Source organism: Pseudorasbora parva, chromosome 1 (genome assembly GCF_024679245.1).
Source record: "Pseudorasbora parva isolate DD20220531a chromosome 1, ASM2467924v1, whole genome shotgun sequence".
Taxonomy (NCBI): Eukaryota; Metazoa; Chordata; class Actinopteri; order Cypriniformes; family Gobionidae; genus Pseudorasbora; species Pseudorasbora parva.
Window position 1 is genome coordinate 59,578,970 of NC_090172.1, and position 17,419 is coordinate 59,596,388.

The following is a 17,419-nucleotide window of genomic DNA, read 5'->3' on the forward strand; positions in this document are numbered from 1 at the left end:
ACACTTTCAAAGATTGGCAGTACAGTCATAATGCTCTTTCATATCTCATGTGTTCTAGTTGACTTTGTTACTTAGGATATGAGCAAGGAATTATTCAATAAGGTCAAAATTATACAAAAATTATACAAAATTAAACACAAGAACTAAATCATGTGAACAACTACTTAAATAACACCATCTGATGTTCATTTACTTTAATGACAGCAAGATAGCAAATAATACCATCATGTCAAGCTGACACCAACACAGTAGATAACTTAAAGGGGCTCAATGTAGAATTCAGAAACCCTTGTAATTAATGACACCGGTGGCCATTAAATGAACTGCAGCCAGCAACTTATTGCTCGTTTGAATGAATCTCTTTTATTTGCATGACACATTAATATTACAGTACAGGATGGCTCTTTCAGGAAGGGGCCATCCCCAAACTGTTCCCACAAAGTTGGGAGCATGAAATTGTCCAAAATGTCTTGGTATGGTGAAGCATTAAGAGTTCTTTTACTGGATCTAAGGGGCCAAGCCCAACCCCTGAAAAAATAAATAAAAAAAATACACACCATAATCCCCCCTCCACCAAACTTTACACTTGGCACAATGCAGTCAGGCAAGTACCGTTCTCCTGGAAGCTGCCAAATCCATACTCATCCATGGGATTGCCAGACAGAGAAGCATGATTGGTCACTGCAGAGAACACGTCTCACTGCTCCAGAGTCCAGTGGCGGCGTACTTTACCCCACTGCATCCCACACTTTGCGTTGCACTTGGTGATGTAAGGTTTGGATGAGCTGCTCGGCCAAGGAAACCCATTCCATGAAGCTCTCTACACACTGATCTTGAGCTCATCTGAAGGCCACATGAAGTTTGGAGGTCTAGCTTTTGACTCTGCAGGAAGTTGGCAACTTCTGCACACTGTGCACCTCAGCATGCGCTGACCCCACTCTGTGATTTTAGCCTATCACTTCTTGGCTGAGTTGCTGTTGATCCCAATTGCTTCCATTTTGTTATAATCCCACTAACAGTTGACCGTTATATTTAGTAGTGAGGAAATTTCACAAATGGCAACCTATGTAGTGACCCATTCGTGTGTAGAAGCGTCTGCATGCCTAGTGCTTGATTTATACACCTGTGGCCATGGAGGTGATTGAACACCTGAAGTCAATGATTTGGAGGAGTGTCCCAATACTTTTGGAAATATATGCTATCCAGACAACTTTAAGTCTGGCTTTATCATATAAATATTGTGCAAAATTTGGTTCCACTCAACAGCTTGACAATAGTGAAAAGGCCAATATAAAAAAAGAAAAATTAATAACAAAACATGATTTTATGTCAAAGACTGCTAAAGTCAACAGATTTAAATATTAACCAACCTACCAATGTTTTTTGCAAGTCATTTTTACCCCTCTTTAATTTGGCTCCAAATCTCAGGTGAAAATTGTCATTTTGGCCCCTCTCTAAAAATAATGGAGTAAATATACATCTGTGACATTTAATATTTTGGCTTTAATCCCTATTTTTGTTTGTCTTTCTACAGAAAAAAAAATATGAACAATTTGAGCAGGGGACCTCTTGTTGAGTTGACACAGAATTACCCATGCTTTGAATTATGCATTGCATTGTGTTTTATGTCCGTAAAAATATCAGCAGCTCCTTTTTTCTACAGATTGTTTTCTTACCGTGTAAGCCACACCATAAAGGATAATAGCAAGTCCACCTCATGGTGATCTGTTTATTTGTTTTTTGATCTAAGAGACACAAGAGCACACTGGGGTCACGGGCAGTGAAGAGCGATGACCTGGGCAAAGTCACGGAGAGTTGAACCACTGGCAAATACACACATATGCTAGCTATGAGTGTGTGTTAAAAGCATTGTGTGTGTGTGTGTGTGTGTGTGTGTGTGTGTGTGTGTGTGTGTGTGTGTGTGTGTGGGGGCATGTTTTTGTGAACTATGAGGGCACAAATGTGTATAATGACATAGGTATGACACAGCTATTACAGGAGAGGGTGACTTATGAGGACATTACCCCATGTCCCCACTTTTCAAAAGGCTTATAAATCAAACAAAAATGAGTTTTTTTTAGAAAGGAAAAGTGAAGAATGTTTGTGTGATGGGTAGGTTTAGGGACAGGGGCAGTGTAAGGGGATAGGATGTACAGTTTGTACAGTATGAAATCCATTACGCCTATGGAAAGTCCCCATAAAACATGGAAACACGACATGTGTGTGTGTGTGTGTGTGTGTGTGTGTGCGGGTGTGTGTGTGTGATGGGTAGGTTTACGGGCAGTGTAAGGGGACAGAAAATACGGTTTTGTACAGTATAAAAACCATTACGCCTATGAAATGTCCGCACATTTCACAAAAACAAACGTGTGTGTGCATTAAGTTCAAGAGAAGTCTTTCCCTTCTCCAACACACCTGTTATCAAACCTGCCTTGTAAAATTGAAATGTGAGCAGCACACACACATGCACACAAGAGACACCGGGATTAACGGGCCTAGCAGGTGTGAACTGGAGGAATGTACGACATGTGAGCTCCCTTGTATGAGGTGCTGTGAGTGTTTGTATGCATGTGTGCGTGTCTTTCTGTCTACGCTTGTATATTTGATCCACAGAGGGATTTAACCTGAGACTCAAATCCCAACAACCCAACACCTCTCTGGAACACAATGACATTTCTGTTTTAGGACGCCGTGCTCTAAATGTATCAAGTGTGTGTGTGTGTGTGTGTGTGTGTGTGTGTGTGTGTGTGTGTATTAAAGGGGAATGAGGGCTCATGGCAAGGTGCTAAGCAGGTTTTCTGTGTTAAATCTGTGTTATATTTGTGTTAAGGTAAGTCAATATACTGTAGCAACCACCAAGTGACTACTGTATTATATGTGTGAGGAAGTGTTTTTATGATACAGTTACGATACCGTTTTTATGGCGGGAGACACTGGTTCATATCCTGTCTAAATATTTATTTAGTAAACCAAGCAAACTTGACAGAAAAGAGCAGCTTTGATATCTCCCCAATAATCTCTGAGTTCTATAGCAGAAAAAAAAATGTACATGATGTTTGAGTGACAACAGGTGCACACACCGATCAGGCATAACATTATGACAGGTAAAGTAAATGACACTGATTATCTCTATTAGGCAGCAAGTGAACATTTTGTCCTCAAAGTTGATGTTAGAAGCAGAAGAAATGGGCAAGTGTAAGGATTTTGACAAGGGCCACATTGTGATGGCTAGACAACTGGGTCAGAGCATCTCCAAAACTGCAGATCTTGTGGGCTGTTCCCGGTCTGCAGTGGTCAGTATCTATCAAAAGTGCTCCAAGGAAGGAACAGTGGAGAACCGGCCACAGGGTCATGGGCGGCCAAGGCTCATTGATGCACGTGGAGAGTGAAGGCTGGCCCGTGGGGTCCGATCAAACAGACGAGCTACTGGAGCTCAAACTGCTCAAGAAGTTAATGCTGGTTCTGATAGAAAGGTGTCAGAATACACAGAGCATCTCAGTTTGTTGCGTATGGGGCGACATAGCCCCATACTCCCAATCCATGGAGGCCCCACCTCACAATTTACAGGACTTAAAGGATCTGCTGCTAACATATTGGTGCCAGACACCACAGCTCACGGGTCAGGGCTGTTTTGGCAACAAAATATTAGGACATCAGGCCATTAAATAGCATTACGGTCATAATGTTATGCTTGGTGTATGTGATAACAGAATGTTCTATCTAAGGTACAAAATCAAAAGTTGGAAGTTGCATTCAAATTATGAAGAAAAAAATATTTAAACAGGCATGACACCAAACACAAGCAATCTGCACACCTACTCCAACACACACTACAATAGCAAACATAATTCAACTAAAATGCCAACTGAAAGCCATGAGCAGATGAAATGTAGAGATGCTTAGCGGGACTTCAGGGGAATAATGGTGGATGAACATAAGCATGCACACAATGCCGCTGACGGCGGGTGCAGCACAGATCAGACACTTTAGCACATGTTTATATATCCAAGTGAAACATCAAAAAGAAGAAGAGAAGAATCTGGTAAACAAATGTTAAATTCATTAAATCCACAAAAAAAGTTTTTTTTTTTTTTTTTCTCAATTTCTAAACTTGTCAGAAACAAATTGATAAACAATTCAGTCTTTTCAGTCTTCAGTACAGTCGGTCTGATCCAAACCTCAGGTTATGGGTACAACTTTTCAAAACCTTTGCCTTGTTGTGTGTGCTCTAAATTGTTCTGTGCCTCTGTTCTCTCTTATGTTGGGTTGAGGTTACACTACTCCTTAAAAGGAAGTGTGATTGGATGTTTGTAGATGCTTTAAATTGTTGATGTCTGTTCCCTTGTTAATTTGGTCATCTTGTGTTAGGTTACACTCCCATAAAAAGAAGATGCTCTGAGTGTGTGTCTGTTTACGTGTGTGACCTCTGCTACAGTCCCTCAGCGAGTTTGGCAGGAAAGCGCAGAGGTCACATTAAGAGTCGACAAACTAATCCAACTCAAACAGTATATGTCTCTGTCCCTAAGACAAAAGAGAGGATATTGGATCCTGCTTACATCTATACATTTATGCTTGTTAACTTGCAATTACAAATCAAATTTACAATTAATACTAAGTTGGTCCAACAATTGTTGAGCCAACTTCTTTTCACTGGTTAAGACAACTTTTTTTGCATTTAACTGTCCAGTAAACTAAAACATAATCATTAGCCCAACTTTTTGTGAGCTGGATTTTTTACAGTGAGGCGTCATACAAAACCCTTTCATGCTCCCATCTCACACCGTAAAAAGTCTGTAAAAATAGGGCACAATAAACTGTATAAATACACTGTAAAAAACTTATTTAAAAATAAGTTACCTGGTTCCCTTAAAATATTGAGTGAATTTAAATTAAACATTTTAGTTACGATGAACATTTTTGAGAATCGACAACCTTTACTCAAATACTATTAAGAGATTTTGTAAGCATGTTGGGTAATTGTGTGTTTTATTTGTGATGACGCAGTGGAAACATGGCAATTTTCATGATTTATCACATTTTTTATGTGGTTCAGATACAATAATATTTTGTCTATTTATTAAACCAATTTTGTCCATTGTATCAACTCAAATTTTTTATTTCAATAAACTCAAAATTTTAAGTCAATCAGGTTACTTACTTTTTTAAGTTAAACCAACATTTTTATTCTCCGTATTTTTTTTTTTTTTTACAGGGTTTTTACCTGTATTTTGAATTACACATTGCATTTGTGTTTTAAGGGTTAACGAAAATTTCCGTAAAAATTAATGGATAATGTACTGGCAGAAAATTACCAATACATTTGCCATTGTAATTTTTTACAGTGCAGGCATTCGGATCACTCCTCTGCGGGAGGAGTCCCTGTTTACAGCCGGTGTTAAGATGTCATGAGACATCATGTGCATCCAACGGGGTAATCTAGCGCTCGGAAAGCGTTCCACCCATAGGGGCTGCCATTGCTAACCAAGCCATCACCTGCTGTTAGCATCCCATTGACTCCCATTCATTTTTGAGTCACTTTGACAGTGAATAACTTTACATCTGAGGCGTTTAAAGACTCCATTTGTCCGTTGTTTATTTCTAAAGAAACACGACAATGCATAAAAGGCTCCATTACCTTGTATCTTACACTATCGCCCCGTAGAAGCTGTTTTTGTAAAAATAGGCTAACGATTGCGTCATAACCAACGCAACTCTGTCGCACAGTTGAGAAATTACCGTATAGACCTGAGGAGACGCTCGCAGGCAATCTTTTACTGTCTATGAGGCAGTCGGGGGGACATGGAGACATAAAGTCTGATAAAGTCAAGGGGGAAGAATGGGGAGAAGCCGATAGTGAGCCAAAAGCAACGGGAGAAAATATTTAAACAATGTGATTCAGATTTTACTTTCCAAAACTACTAGAAGACCTACAGCTGTCAGACAGGAGGCTCACGTCACATCTACGTCCTCAAGCTCAGTCTGAGCCTGCGCTGTTCGCTCAGCCATCAGGAAGTGAGTGCTTCTAATTTACTTCACAATTCGCCGTTGAAGTCTATGGTTTCCATTTCTTTTACTGTCTATGTGTGCATGCATATTATGTGTTCAGTCAATAATTTCATATTGTTTCTTTAAAAAGTGATACCACCATCTATGGCCTGGTAGCAGAATACAGTGATTTTAGTCGTTTTCACGGATCTGTTTGAGCAGGGATCGTTTTGACAATGTTGTCATCTGTACACAAAAAAAAAACATGTTTTTAGTGCAGTAAATTTACACTAAAACTGCAAATATGTTCCTCGCTGATACCTGTGTACTCTGCTATCATTAAAAGTGGCAGAAAGAAAAGTTCCTTTACTGACTGACCTATTTAAATATTCTGGTTGACTTGCATTATTTTTACTGACATTCCTGTTTTGAGCCCTCTATACCCCCAAAAAACTGAAATATAAACATATTATTCTCACCATATGGTGCAGAGCTGCTATGTTGCACATTAATATTTCCAGCATTTGTCATTTTTTAATTGATGAGGCTCTTGGCTGCTGTCATTGACCAGTTTAGCTGATCTGCATCCAAAAATCATTTATTATTCTGTACATTTATTCTAAAAATTACTTTCTTTATCTACTGAACACAAAATAACATAAAATGATGAGAAATGTTTTTTTTCCCTCGTGCTTTTTGTACCATATCCAATTCTATTGTATTGGTTAACCAGTTAAAGAATTTTTTTAAATATTGTATTTTGTGCTTCACAAAAGAAAATCAGTCATAAAAATGATGACAGAATTATCCCTTTAAAACTATATCTCTCTAGGAAATTATTAAACTTATGAATATTATGGATAATGTCAAATTAAGGATATCATCTTCCTGCGTCTTAAACGTCTTTAGGGTTTACATTTCAGAAAATCTTTCTCGGGACATAATTTGGTTTGTAGTAAACTAAATTTACCACAACAAATAACCAAAATACCCATTTAAAATAACTACAGAGAAGCCAGGAGGTCACCCAGACTCTAGTTCCCCTGTTTAATTTACATGTGCCTGATATAAAAACCCCATCTAGCTCTCAATCAATATAAACCAAAGCGCAGTGACCTACCGCTATCCTGGGATGGAAAAAAACAGAGACAGAAAGAAATAAAGAGGAGGAAACACTATCTATCAAACAGCAGAGCTTATGATGGATGTTGCTGAGTTTCAGGCCACCATTAACATTTATACATGCTCCAATAACAGATTTAACAGCACTATTCAATAAAACACCCCTAAATCTCATAACCCTACACTATAGACTGTACATTATGGCATGTTAGAGTCCTTTTATGAAGGACTGTCATCACGCCATTCTTTTATCACAACCCTCACGGGAGATTTTAGATTTGTGACACAGTAAATTCACTAAAGTCAATGGTTTATTCATATGATTACATTTGGATAAAACTCCCGTGGAGCCTATTTTTGCTTAGGTTTGGTGACAAATATTGCTATCTAGTGGTACATTTCAGCTTAAAAATATTTGATATTTTTGAATATTGAATATTTTGCTTAATTGCAGTTGTTTGAATCATGTGTACCGTTTAGATAAATATTCTCTATTTTAACATTGAAATATGTTAAATGTTAAAATTGGATATGCTAAAACACGGAGGGGGTAAAACCCAAACTAAGACTACTTAAAGCTGCACTAGGTAACTTTTCAACCTTCATAATATATTTTTAAGACTCTTGTGATGATAAATCGACTTACAATAGGTTGAATGACACGTCTGCCATAGCCTGATGGGGTCTGTATCGTTTTTAATCGTACTTTTAAACTTCGGGTTTCGGGTAGTAACCCGAGAACAAAAAGAACTACAAAATCCGACTGCTTTACGGCATATACGTCACTTCCACCAACACACACACTTCCTTACATTCAGACGTGCGAGCCAAACTTTGTTCGTCAGATAATATAGTCATGTCCGAAGCAGCACAGACAAATAAGAAAGAAAAGGTTTTGTTGGAGGAAAGCAATAAGAGGAAACGAAAAAGTGATGTGATTAAAGGCAGGACGAGAATCAACATGTGACCAGCGTTTGCTCGTCGGCGTGAGCTGAAGGAGGCGTGCCCGACCGATGCTGTCCTGCTTGTTACGGTGATTACCTAACGTTACCACTCAAACATTGAACTGAAGTATCATATAGATTCTGTAAAACGGTAACCAATAGACTACTATAATGACGCTGGCTTGTAAACGTGAGCATCGTGATTATTTGGCGTTTGAAAAAAATAAAACCCATGAAATTATATTCATATGACACGCTGAAACATGCCACTGACTGTAACGTTACCTGGGATGAAGACATTTCACACGCGACGCCAGAAGAACTCCTCTTGCAGTGTTCAGGGGAACTGTTAGCGCTGCACCGACCCGCGGGACGCTTTTATGAAGTTATTTGGCCCGCACCGCACCACTGTATTTTTACAACCCGCCGCGCACCCGCGACCATTAAATAGACATACGGGGTCCGCGGGTTATGAGACGACCCGCTCATCACTAGTTCAGGGCTATCAGAGCTGTCATGTCAACAAATGCACGCGCGATGGCATCCCCTGTTGTAGGATGACAGCTCTTACAACAGTAGTTGAGGACATTATTTTTTCCAAACTGTAGGGGGACCCCGAGAGCAAAAGTAGCCAAGTGCGGCTTTAAGTTAACATTAACTAAGATTAATATAGATGATGTAGAAGTATTGTTCATTGTTAGTTCAAGTTAATATCAACATATAATTTGTAAGGTAAACTACTATCTGTTAAATGGGACCTTTTATGCCCTTTCTTAATGTTTTGGATCGACTAGAAGAGATTTTTATATTGAAACATTCATTATTTTCCCCATATTCTTCATTATTGCAGCTCCGCTCTTCCCAGTCAAAATTAATTCAAAACCTATAACCACTATTACTTCATATTACGTAATCAATTAGTTAATAGTCATGTGCCCCAACAAGTAAAGTTATAACAAAATGATACCTTTGTAAATCTTTAGCTAATTATTAATTAAAGCAGAAAACTGGAAGTTGAAATGCATTAATAATATATTATTAAGCAATTAATACATTATGAAATATTTAACTAACTACAATGCAATGATTATTTAATCTATTAATCATGACGATTCTTCATTAGTTGCTGATCCAGTAATCATTAATAAATGGGTTAGTTCAAATGGGTTAGTAATACATTAACTCATGATTATCTGTGCATTAATTAAGCATGAATTAATGCATATTAGTGCACTCGTATTGTAAAGTGTTACCTGATTAAGTTTCCCTTTACAAAACAAAACACTTCATTACAGTAAATCTATTAACTAACACACAATGCAGTAAAGAAAAGAGAAAGACTAAAGGTGAATGCATGTCAGCTGGGCCACTAACAGCCAATCAAACAGTAAGAATCACACACACATGCACACACAGTATAATGAACTTGAAGGCAAAAGTCTACAGTTGCCCCATAAACGCAGGACAATAGCCCAGAACCAGTGCAGGCAACTTCCCCATTACACACTCACAATGACTGTCTGCGCCACTGTCAACACAAGACAAACGGCCCTACCCAGTCCACATCATTACAACTTTAGACTTGAAAGAAAGCGGAGAGAGAAAACACAGGAGAGCACGAGCAAGAGGACAGGCACACAATAAGAAGAGATGCTACACACTAAGATAATGAGAAAGAGGGAGAGTGTGGCAACGGTCCTGGGTGAGATTAGGAATTGTAATGGAGAGTGTTGGAAAAGAGATGAATGAAAAGAGGAGAGCGGGACAGGAGAGTGTTATTGATGAATCAGAGGGTGTTAATAAGAGGCAGACTGTGCGGACGAATGAATCAACCGCTAACAATGAAGTGCTCCAACGATCTGCAAACACCGCAACGCATACAAATATCCGTTATCAATTGCTAGTTGCCCTCCTGTCACACACACACACACACACACACACACACAGACACACGCTAAAAATGATCTTTACAGAAACATCATGCTTAGCCTGTCCTGTGGAGGAAGAATGTGTGTGTGTGTGGGAGTGTGTGTGTGTCTGTCTCTGATTAGGACACTTTGCATCATTACAGTCTCCTGATTAAAATCCCATTCGCTATTTAAAAGTGACAAATGAACTCACAGCTCAAGCTTTGTGTGTGTGTGTGTGTGTGTGTGTGTGTGTGTGTGTGTGTGTGTGTGTGTGTGTGTTCTGCTGCGGTGTTGGGATGGGGGATGCAGATGACCTTGTTCAATGCTGAGTGGGCTTTTTGATTGGTGATCGGTGGTCTTTATTTTCTGTTAATCTCACCTGACACAACACTTCAGAAACCCTGATGCAGATTTAACCAGTCATACAGTCGACATCATGAGATGCAAACACTATTTAGATCTTTATCTCAAACCACCACCCACAAAAAACTTCTAGTACCACTGAAGAGGTCACATCTATCTATCTATCTATCTATCTATCTATCTATCTATCTATCTATCTATCTATCTATCTATCTATCTATCTATCTATCTATCTATCTATCTATCTATCTATCTATCTATCTATCTATCTATCTATCTATCTATCTATCTATCTGTCCGTCCGTCCGTCCGTCCGTCCGTCCGTCCGTCCGTCCGTCCGTCCGTCCATTGGCCCACTCATGCTAACAAGTTAAGCGACATCCTCCAGATGTGCCAGTCACTGGAGCTATCTGTAACTCATCTGATTCAAGTTTTGATGTGTTGTGTGTTCAGAGATGCTCTGCAGACCTCGGTTGTAAAAGTGTTTATTTGAGTTATTGTTGCCTTTTTATCAGCTGAACCAGTCTGGTCGTTCTCCTCTGACCCCTGGCATCAAAAAAGACATTTTCACCCACAGAACTGCCACTCACTGGATATTTCCTCTTTTTCGGACCATTCTCTGTAAACCCTGGAGATGGTTATGTGTGAAAATCCCAGTAGATTCAGTTTCTAAAATACCCAGACCAGCCCATCTGGCAGCAAAGTCACTTAAATCAGATTTCTTCCTCATTCTGATGCTCAGCTTAAAATTCAGCAGATCATCTTGATCATGTCCACATGCCTAAATGCATTGAGTTGCTGCCTTTTGATTGGCTGATTAGATATTTGCATGAGCAGTTGAACAGGTGTACCTATTAAAGTGGACAGGGAGTGTACCTATATACTGTCCCACTTACTCTATAACTATACTATCATTGGGGATGGGCATTTTTGCCATTTTTTCATTTTGATCATTGTTAGGTCTCAACTCGGGGGGCAGGGCATGGAGATAATTAAAATATTTTAGGACTGTTAAGAAAATGAGTGTTGACGAATACAAACATGAGATGAAAACATGTCTGTGAAAACATGAACATATGACTAGACTAGATTATAATGCAATGTTTTTGAAAAAGAAACATCTAAAAACAAAATGACCGTCTTAAATAACCCACTCAATAATATCGGCATTGCATTTGAGCTGAAAAACTGTGAATAAGCACCACCCTGCAAAGCTTTGCTAGCGGATTAATCAACTCAACCAAACACATCCTATATATTGCAGCCATTTGCTAAAATCATTTAAGTTAATTTTTTCTCATTAATGTACACACATCACCCTCATATTGACAGAAAAACACAGAATTTGTTGACATTTTTGCAGATTTATTAAAAAAGAAAAACTGAAATATGACATGGTCCTTAGTATTTGTGGAGGACGAAATCCAGTTGGAACTGGAAAGTCGCGCGCAGTCCTACGTCACCGGACTAATCTTCACAGTACTTTTTCAGCAACAGGTCTAGGGGAAAAAAATTCCTGGGACAAATTGTTCTGGGTAATTTCGATGAAAACGGGACTAAACATTCCTCTAAGACACGAGATTTTATTTCAACAGCTAATTAATTAAACCAGTGAAACTATATTTAGTGGTCAACCCGAGGCATGACAGATAGAATTAGATTGAAGACAGCAGAAAAAAAGTGAGGCGGTTTGAAGTATGCTCACAATCTGACAAGGAAAGGGGAACTACAGTAGACAGCACTCCATGAAGTATGCACTAAGCAGGTCTGTCTGTAGTTTTGTGCTGACAGGCGAAACTGTGCTTTTGAGGAGGCAACACTATAAGTGCTCTCTCTCCCTGATCCTCTCCATCAAAAGGCAGGCGAAATCACCGTCCAGTCACCGTTAGCATAACAAAAGAACAAGAAGTGAGCTTTACTGCAGCAGCCCAAACTATACATACCATCCCAACCTGACAGAAAACATTTCTTCCTTTACTGCATGCGCAAAATACCACCAACCGCCACCATTTTTCATAGACGTAATTATGCTTGGCGTGAGGCACTTTGCGGCAGCAGATGCCGTGTTACGGGAGTATGGTTTCCATGAAGATTACTGTGATTTACTTGAGATACATGTGTCATAAATATCCCACCCTGGTGGCGCGCACACACACACACACACACACACACACACACACACACACACACACACACACACACACACACACACACACACACACACACACACAGACACACACACACCCCTGGGCCCTAAGGAAGGATGGGACCCTCAGGAGAACGGATTTGTGAATGACTGAATATAGGTTACTGTGTGGGTCCCAACTCCTCTTGTTTTAAGTGCCACCAGTAAGGCTCAACTACCCCTTCATCCGGATTATCATTAACATTATTAAATTATTAGTCATTGTTACTTCACTTTTAAATGAAATCAAATTTCTTGTCAATCTGTAAATATAGTACTGTATTAAAATAATATATAATAAATTAAAGTAGAATTTCAAAGAATCTTGTGATTTTTTTAAATGAAGGGCTTAATACATATTCATTACTTTTGAAGAACAGAAAAATGTATTCCCATCGATTTCCCAGTATTTCCTGAAACCTACTTAATATTCTCCCACGGTACACGGCAGTCCATAATCTAGTCCAGAATTAACCCTATAGTGAGAAATAATACCTGGCTCTCACCTGCACTTCTACATAAGCAACATATGCACAAAGGCAAATATTCCCAGGCAGTTCTTCAAACATTACCAGCTCTGTTTGAAATGTGCCATGGGAAGCTTGCGAATCTATTTTAAAATTGCATTTAATGTTCCTTCAGGCCATGCAAAGTACAGTTTTTTAATTACCCATTTACTGTGATGAAATCCGTCCCATCTTTTAACCAAAAAGCCAGATCATGAAGTCAAATTTGTGTTATTATTATAACTGAAACTAAAAGTAAAACATCAAAAATAGTTTTGATTGTATCTGCTCTGCTTGACTGTGCGGATGAATATGGTTATCCTATGGCTCATAAAACATCCACTACTAGGATCTTAAATGGAAAGGTTGGTATAATGATTACCAGATGTGTTCAAGTACCACCTGTAGCATGTCCCCATACCATGAGATGTATATGTGATGTAATCTTTCTATCATTGGTTGAATCCATAATACGCCTCTTCTCATTTTCCTATATATATATATTGCATTATAACAATATGGTTGTTAAGGCTGACGTCATGCGGCTTCCGGGTCCAAACGCTCTATCTTATACCACAAGAAAAACTACAAACGGTGCTAATATACACACACAATGTGGTGTAATACTACAAAAAAGCAATAATCATAACCTTTTTCTCCATACCAAAATTCCAGATGGCCAGACAGTGATTCATCTTTTATAAATCACTAAAATATTAATGTATGTGACGCTGTGAGCACAGAGACTGTTGTGCAGACTGTAAGTATTTAAAAAATGTTAAACTTTTTTTAAACGGTTGATGTTTAATATGAGCAAATAGCGCTCATAAACGGGTGTCGATGGCATTCTCAAGTGAAACGAGTTGAGGCTTGGACCCAGAAACGGCGTTCCTTACGTCACGACTTAACAAGCGGATAAAACTGGGAGAACCTTTTTACCTATGTAACCCCTACTGTTCGGACCGGGACTCGAACCCGGGTCCACCGGCATGAGAGTCGGATGCTCTAACAAGGAGGCTAAAGGCTGCAACCTCTAGCGTCAGTCGCTAGATCTTCTCTTGAGGTCAGAGGAGTGAGGTTTACTCGCACAGCAACTACTACTAGCTGGCCTCTGTTACACTCACCCCCCTAAACCTCACTCCCATCCGGGTCACGGCACCAATGTAACCCCTACTGTTCGGACCGGGACTCGAACCCGGGTCCGCCGGCACGAGAGTCGAATGCTCTAACAAGGAGGCTAAAGGCTGCAACCCCTAGCGTCAGTCGCTAGAGCGTCTCTTGAGGTCAGAGGAGTAAGGTTTACTCGCACAGCAACTACTTCTAGCTGGCCTCTGTTACACCTTCTCCTCAGATCTGAGTCATATGTTTGTTTGAATCCAACAAGGAGGGCGGGGAGATCACGGCACGGGAACGGGACACTTTGACTAACTCTGTCAATACTTCATTACAAAATAAATTCCAGCACAGCGCTCCAACAACCATAATGAAATGATCTTCACAATAGATAACACTTTACAGTGAACTCTGTTAGAGAGCGACGTATGGGTATTTATCAGCTCAAAAAAATACCTTACTCACCTGTTGAGTAATAAACCACCATCATCTCTGCGTCGCTTTTACATTTCAAATCCCTCAGCTCTTGCCATCTCAGAAAAAACAATCCAATGTTGGTTCTTGTTTTATTACAAGCTCAGTCTAATTCTCTTTTCTCCAGCAGACTCTCCTCTGTTTGTTTAAAACGGGAGATTCTCCATGTCAACCTTTCTCGCTGATTGTGACGACTAACACTCTCCCAGTAGCAGCCGGAGCAACTTTTCTCTGTTTTCTTTTTTCTATGATGAGACACACGTACAGAGCCCCGCACATAACGTGCAAGAAAAAAAACACACAATGTGCACACAATTTACTAATTTGTTCCCTTGATTTATAAATCCTGTGCACATGATTTACTATTACGTTCTCTTCGCTAAATTATGCAGATGATTTACTACTTTTTTCCAATGACTTGCTAAACCATCCACACGATTAACTAATGTGTTCCCTCGATTTATAAATCGTGTACACCATCCAGACAGGTCTAAAATATAAAGACTTATAACTTTTCATAAATCAGGCTTACACAAAAAACATTTTGAAAGAAGGTTTGATAATGTATTGACATAATTTTGAACAAAAAAATACATTTAACTTATACTAAAACATAAACTTTATAGACTATATAGACACTTAAAACACTGAAACTTATTCAAAACATTAATAAAAACTATAATGATATCTCAGTCTTGATCAAATGCTGCAGTGCGTGTTTCCATAGCAAAAGTCTAAAAAAGTAGAGGGCAAAATTAAGCTTTTTGTTTTATGAATAAAATATACATTTATATAAAATGAAACTTTTCATAAAGCTTAGTTGACTTTACTCAAAGGGGGGAAAAGTCTTTGCAAACTGCATCATGATCCCCCAGGAAGATTAAAACACACACAAAAAACAGTTTGATGTGATTTTCTTCCACATCTGTTCTCTCATGATATCTTAAAATAAAAGCCACAAGTCTTGTACCTGCCTCTTCCATTAAATGATTTACTGAGAGAGGGGAAATGTCTCATTGGGGGTTAATTATGAAAACATATGACCCCCACACAAACACATGGACAGAGGGGAGGGGAAGACTGGAACCACTCACCATAAATGAGGCTGTGACGTTTTTATGTGCGCAAAGGATTGTGGCGTGTTGGTCGATGATCGTAAATTAACAGGTGTTGTCAAAAGCAGTACAGAGACATGCAGCGAAATGATCAGAACGATTACAAAGCTCTGGGTCCCAGACTCACTAGATCAACAAACGCTCTTCACTGGAGACTAGACGATAGTCAACCTTCAAAGTCTCTAGGATAACATCAGTCTTTCACACACACCATGACACACGCTGGAAATGTCCATTCTTAAAGCGATAGTTCAGCCAAACATGAAACATTATCACTTTGTTCCAAACCTGTGGACTAATTGTCTTCGGTGGAAACAAAAGAACTGTTTTTATACGTTCAGTGAAAATGAATGGGGCTCAAAACAACGTTGAACCCCAGAGACTGAACAATCAATCTTATTTTTTGTTCAACAGACAAAAGAGAGCCAAACAATCACATGATGGCGGGTAAATTATGTATTTAATTTGGTAAATGTTATGCCGATAGCATGGAGAACCTAAATCAGTTTAGTTCTGACCAAGCCTTACTTTCTGAACAGTCAACAAAAGGCCCTTAACTGACACTACTTTTATTTAGTATGTCGCCCAAACAGCCTCATTTGTGAACTACTGATCTCAGAGGTCATTCAAAACCAATCTTTCATCAGTCATAACTCAAAGAGATTACTTCTTATGTCCATGTCAGGTCTATTTATACATGCTTTGCTAATGCCAAGGAAGTGGATTGACTTAGAGTGGAGCAGAACTTGGCAGATTTAAAGATTGGTTTTAGGGTGTTTTGGACAAACTCACCGGGTCTTTTTTCTAATTTTCTTCCACGACTGCTGCAAAGCCGGACTTTGGAGATGAGGATGAGGATCTGTTTCTGGCATAGTGACTTGTTGCTCTTGGGGCAAGGCTTGCGTTTGCTGGCGACCTGCCGGTTGGCCTGGGGGTCCTTGATTTCCCTGCGCTGTCGGATCAGCGAGCTGGCGAGGGCAGCCATTTTGCTGTGCCTCGCTCACCCGTGGGACGCAGAGGGCGTCAGTGGGCCGCCCACCTGTCCGCTCACCCAGGGCCACGTAGGAGAGGAGCAAAGACGACAGGTGTTGGAGTACAGCGGGGTCTCCCACAATAACCCAGGCCAGAATGCGTCACAACTTGCAGGATGCAGGAACAAAAAGAGGCTCGGTTTAGAGGGTTCAAAAAGAAGGACAAAACACTCGTGAAGTTCGCAATAAACTTTGACTCTTCGGCTATCAGAATAGTCCCTGGAACGCAGAATTCCTGGTGTTGTGATTCTGATGAACGGCAGCTGTCGTTGTTGGGATTGCTTGTTGTATTTCAGGTCTCGTTGCACAGCATACGGACTGGAAAAGTGGAAGCAGATGATCCATGGAGTCGTACTGGAATTCTGGAAAAAAAGTGAGCCATCACAGCAGCACCGATCCCTCTCTGTCCAGCTCCCAGAATCCCAGACCTCTGACTTCCCTTCAACAGTTAAGTTTGGGATCGATGATTAGAAATCAGCCGGATCAGAAATCATTCTGAGAGTTCAGAAAAAAAGGCATCAACTGTCCAGTCGTTCTATCTGTGTGGTTCCACATATCAGTGGGATCCCCGTAACGTTACGGACGTGCTAAAAAAAATACAGATCCTACGGAGAAAAGGGACAATATCCTGAGACAATCTTAGTGAAACTCCATTACCTGATTCCGAAGTA

The 17,419-nt window shown here is 39.7% G+C and overlaps 1 protein-coding gene across 1 annotated transcript in view; it reads right to left on the bottom strand.

Moving 5' to 3' along the window:
• The window catches only part of fgf11a (fibroblast growth factor 11a), a 105,002-nt gene that overhangs the window by 86,748 nt on the left and 835 nt on the right, over positions 1-17,419 (bottom strand). Inside the window, exon 1 of the mRNA XM_067446976.1 lies at positions 16,510-17,419. This exon is cut by the window's right edge and continues 835 nt beyond it. Coding sequence (XP_067303077.1) covers positions 16,510-16,702 — 193 coding nt within the window. The 5' untranslated portion in view covers positions 16,703-17,419. The remainder of the gene's footprint in view (positions 1-16,509) is intronic.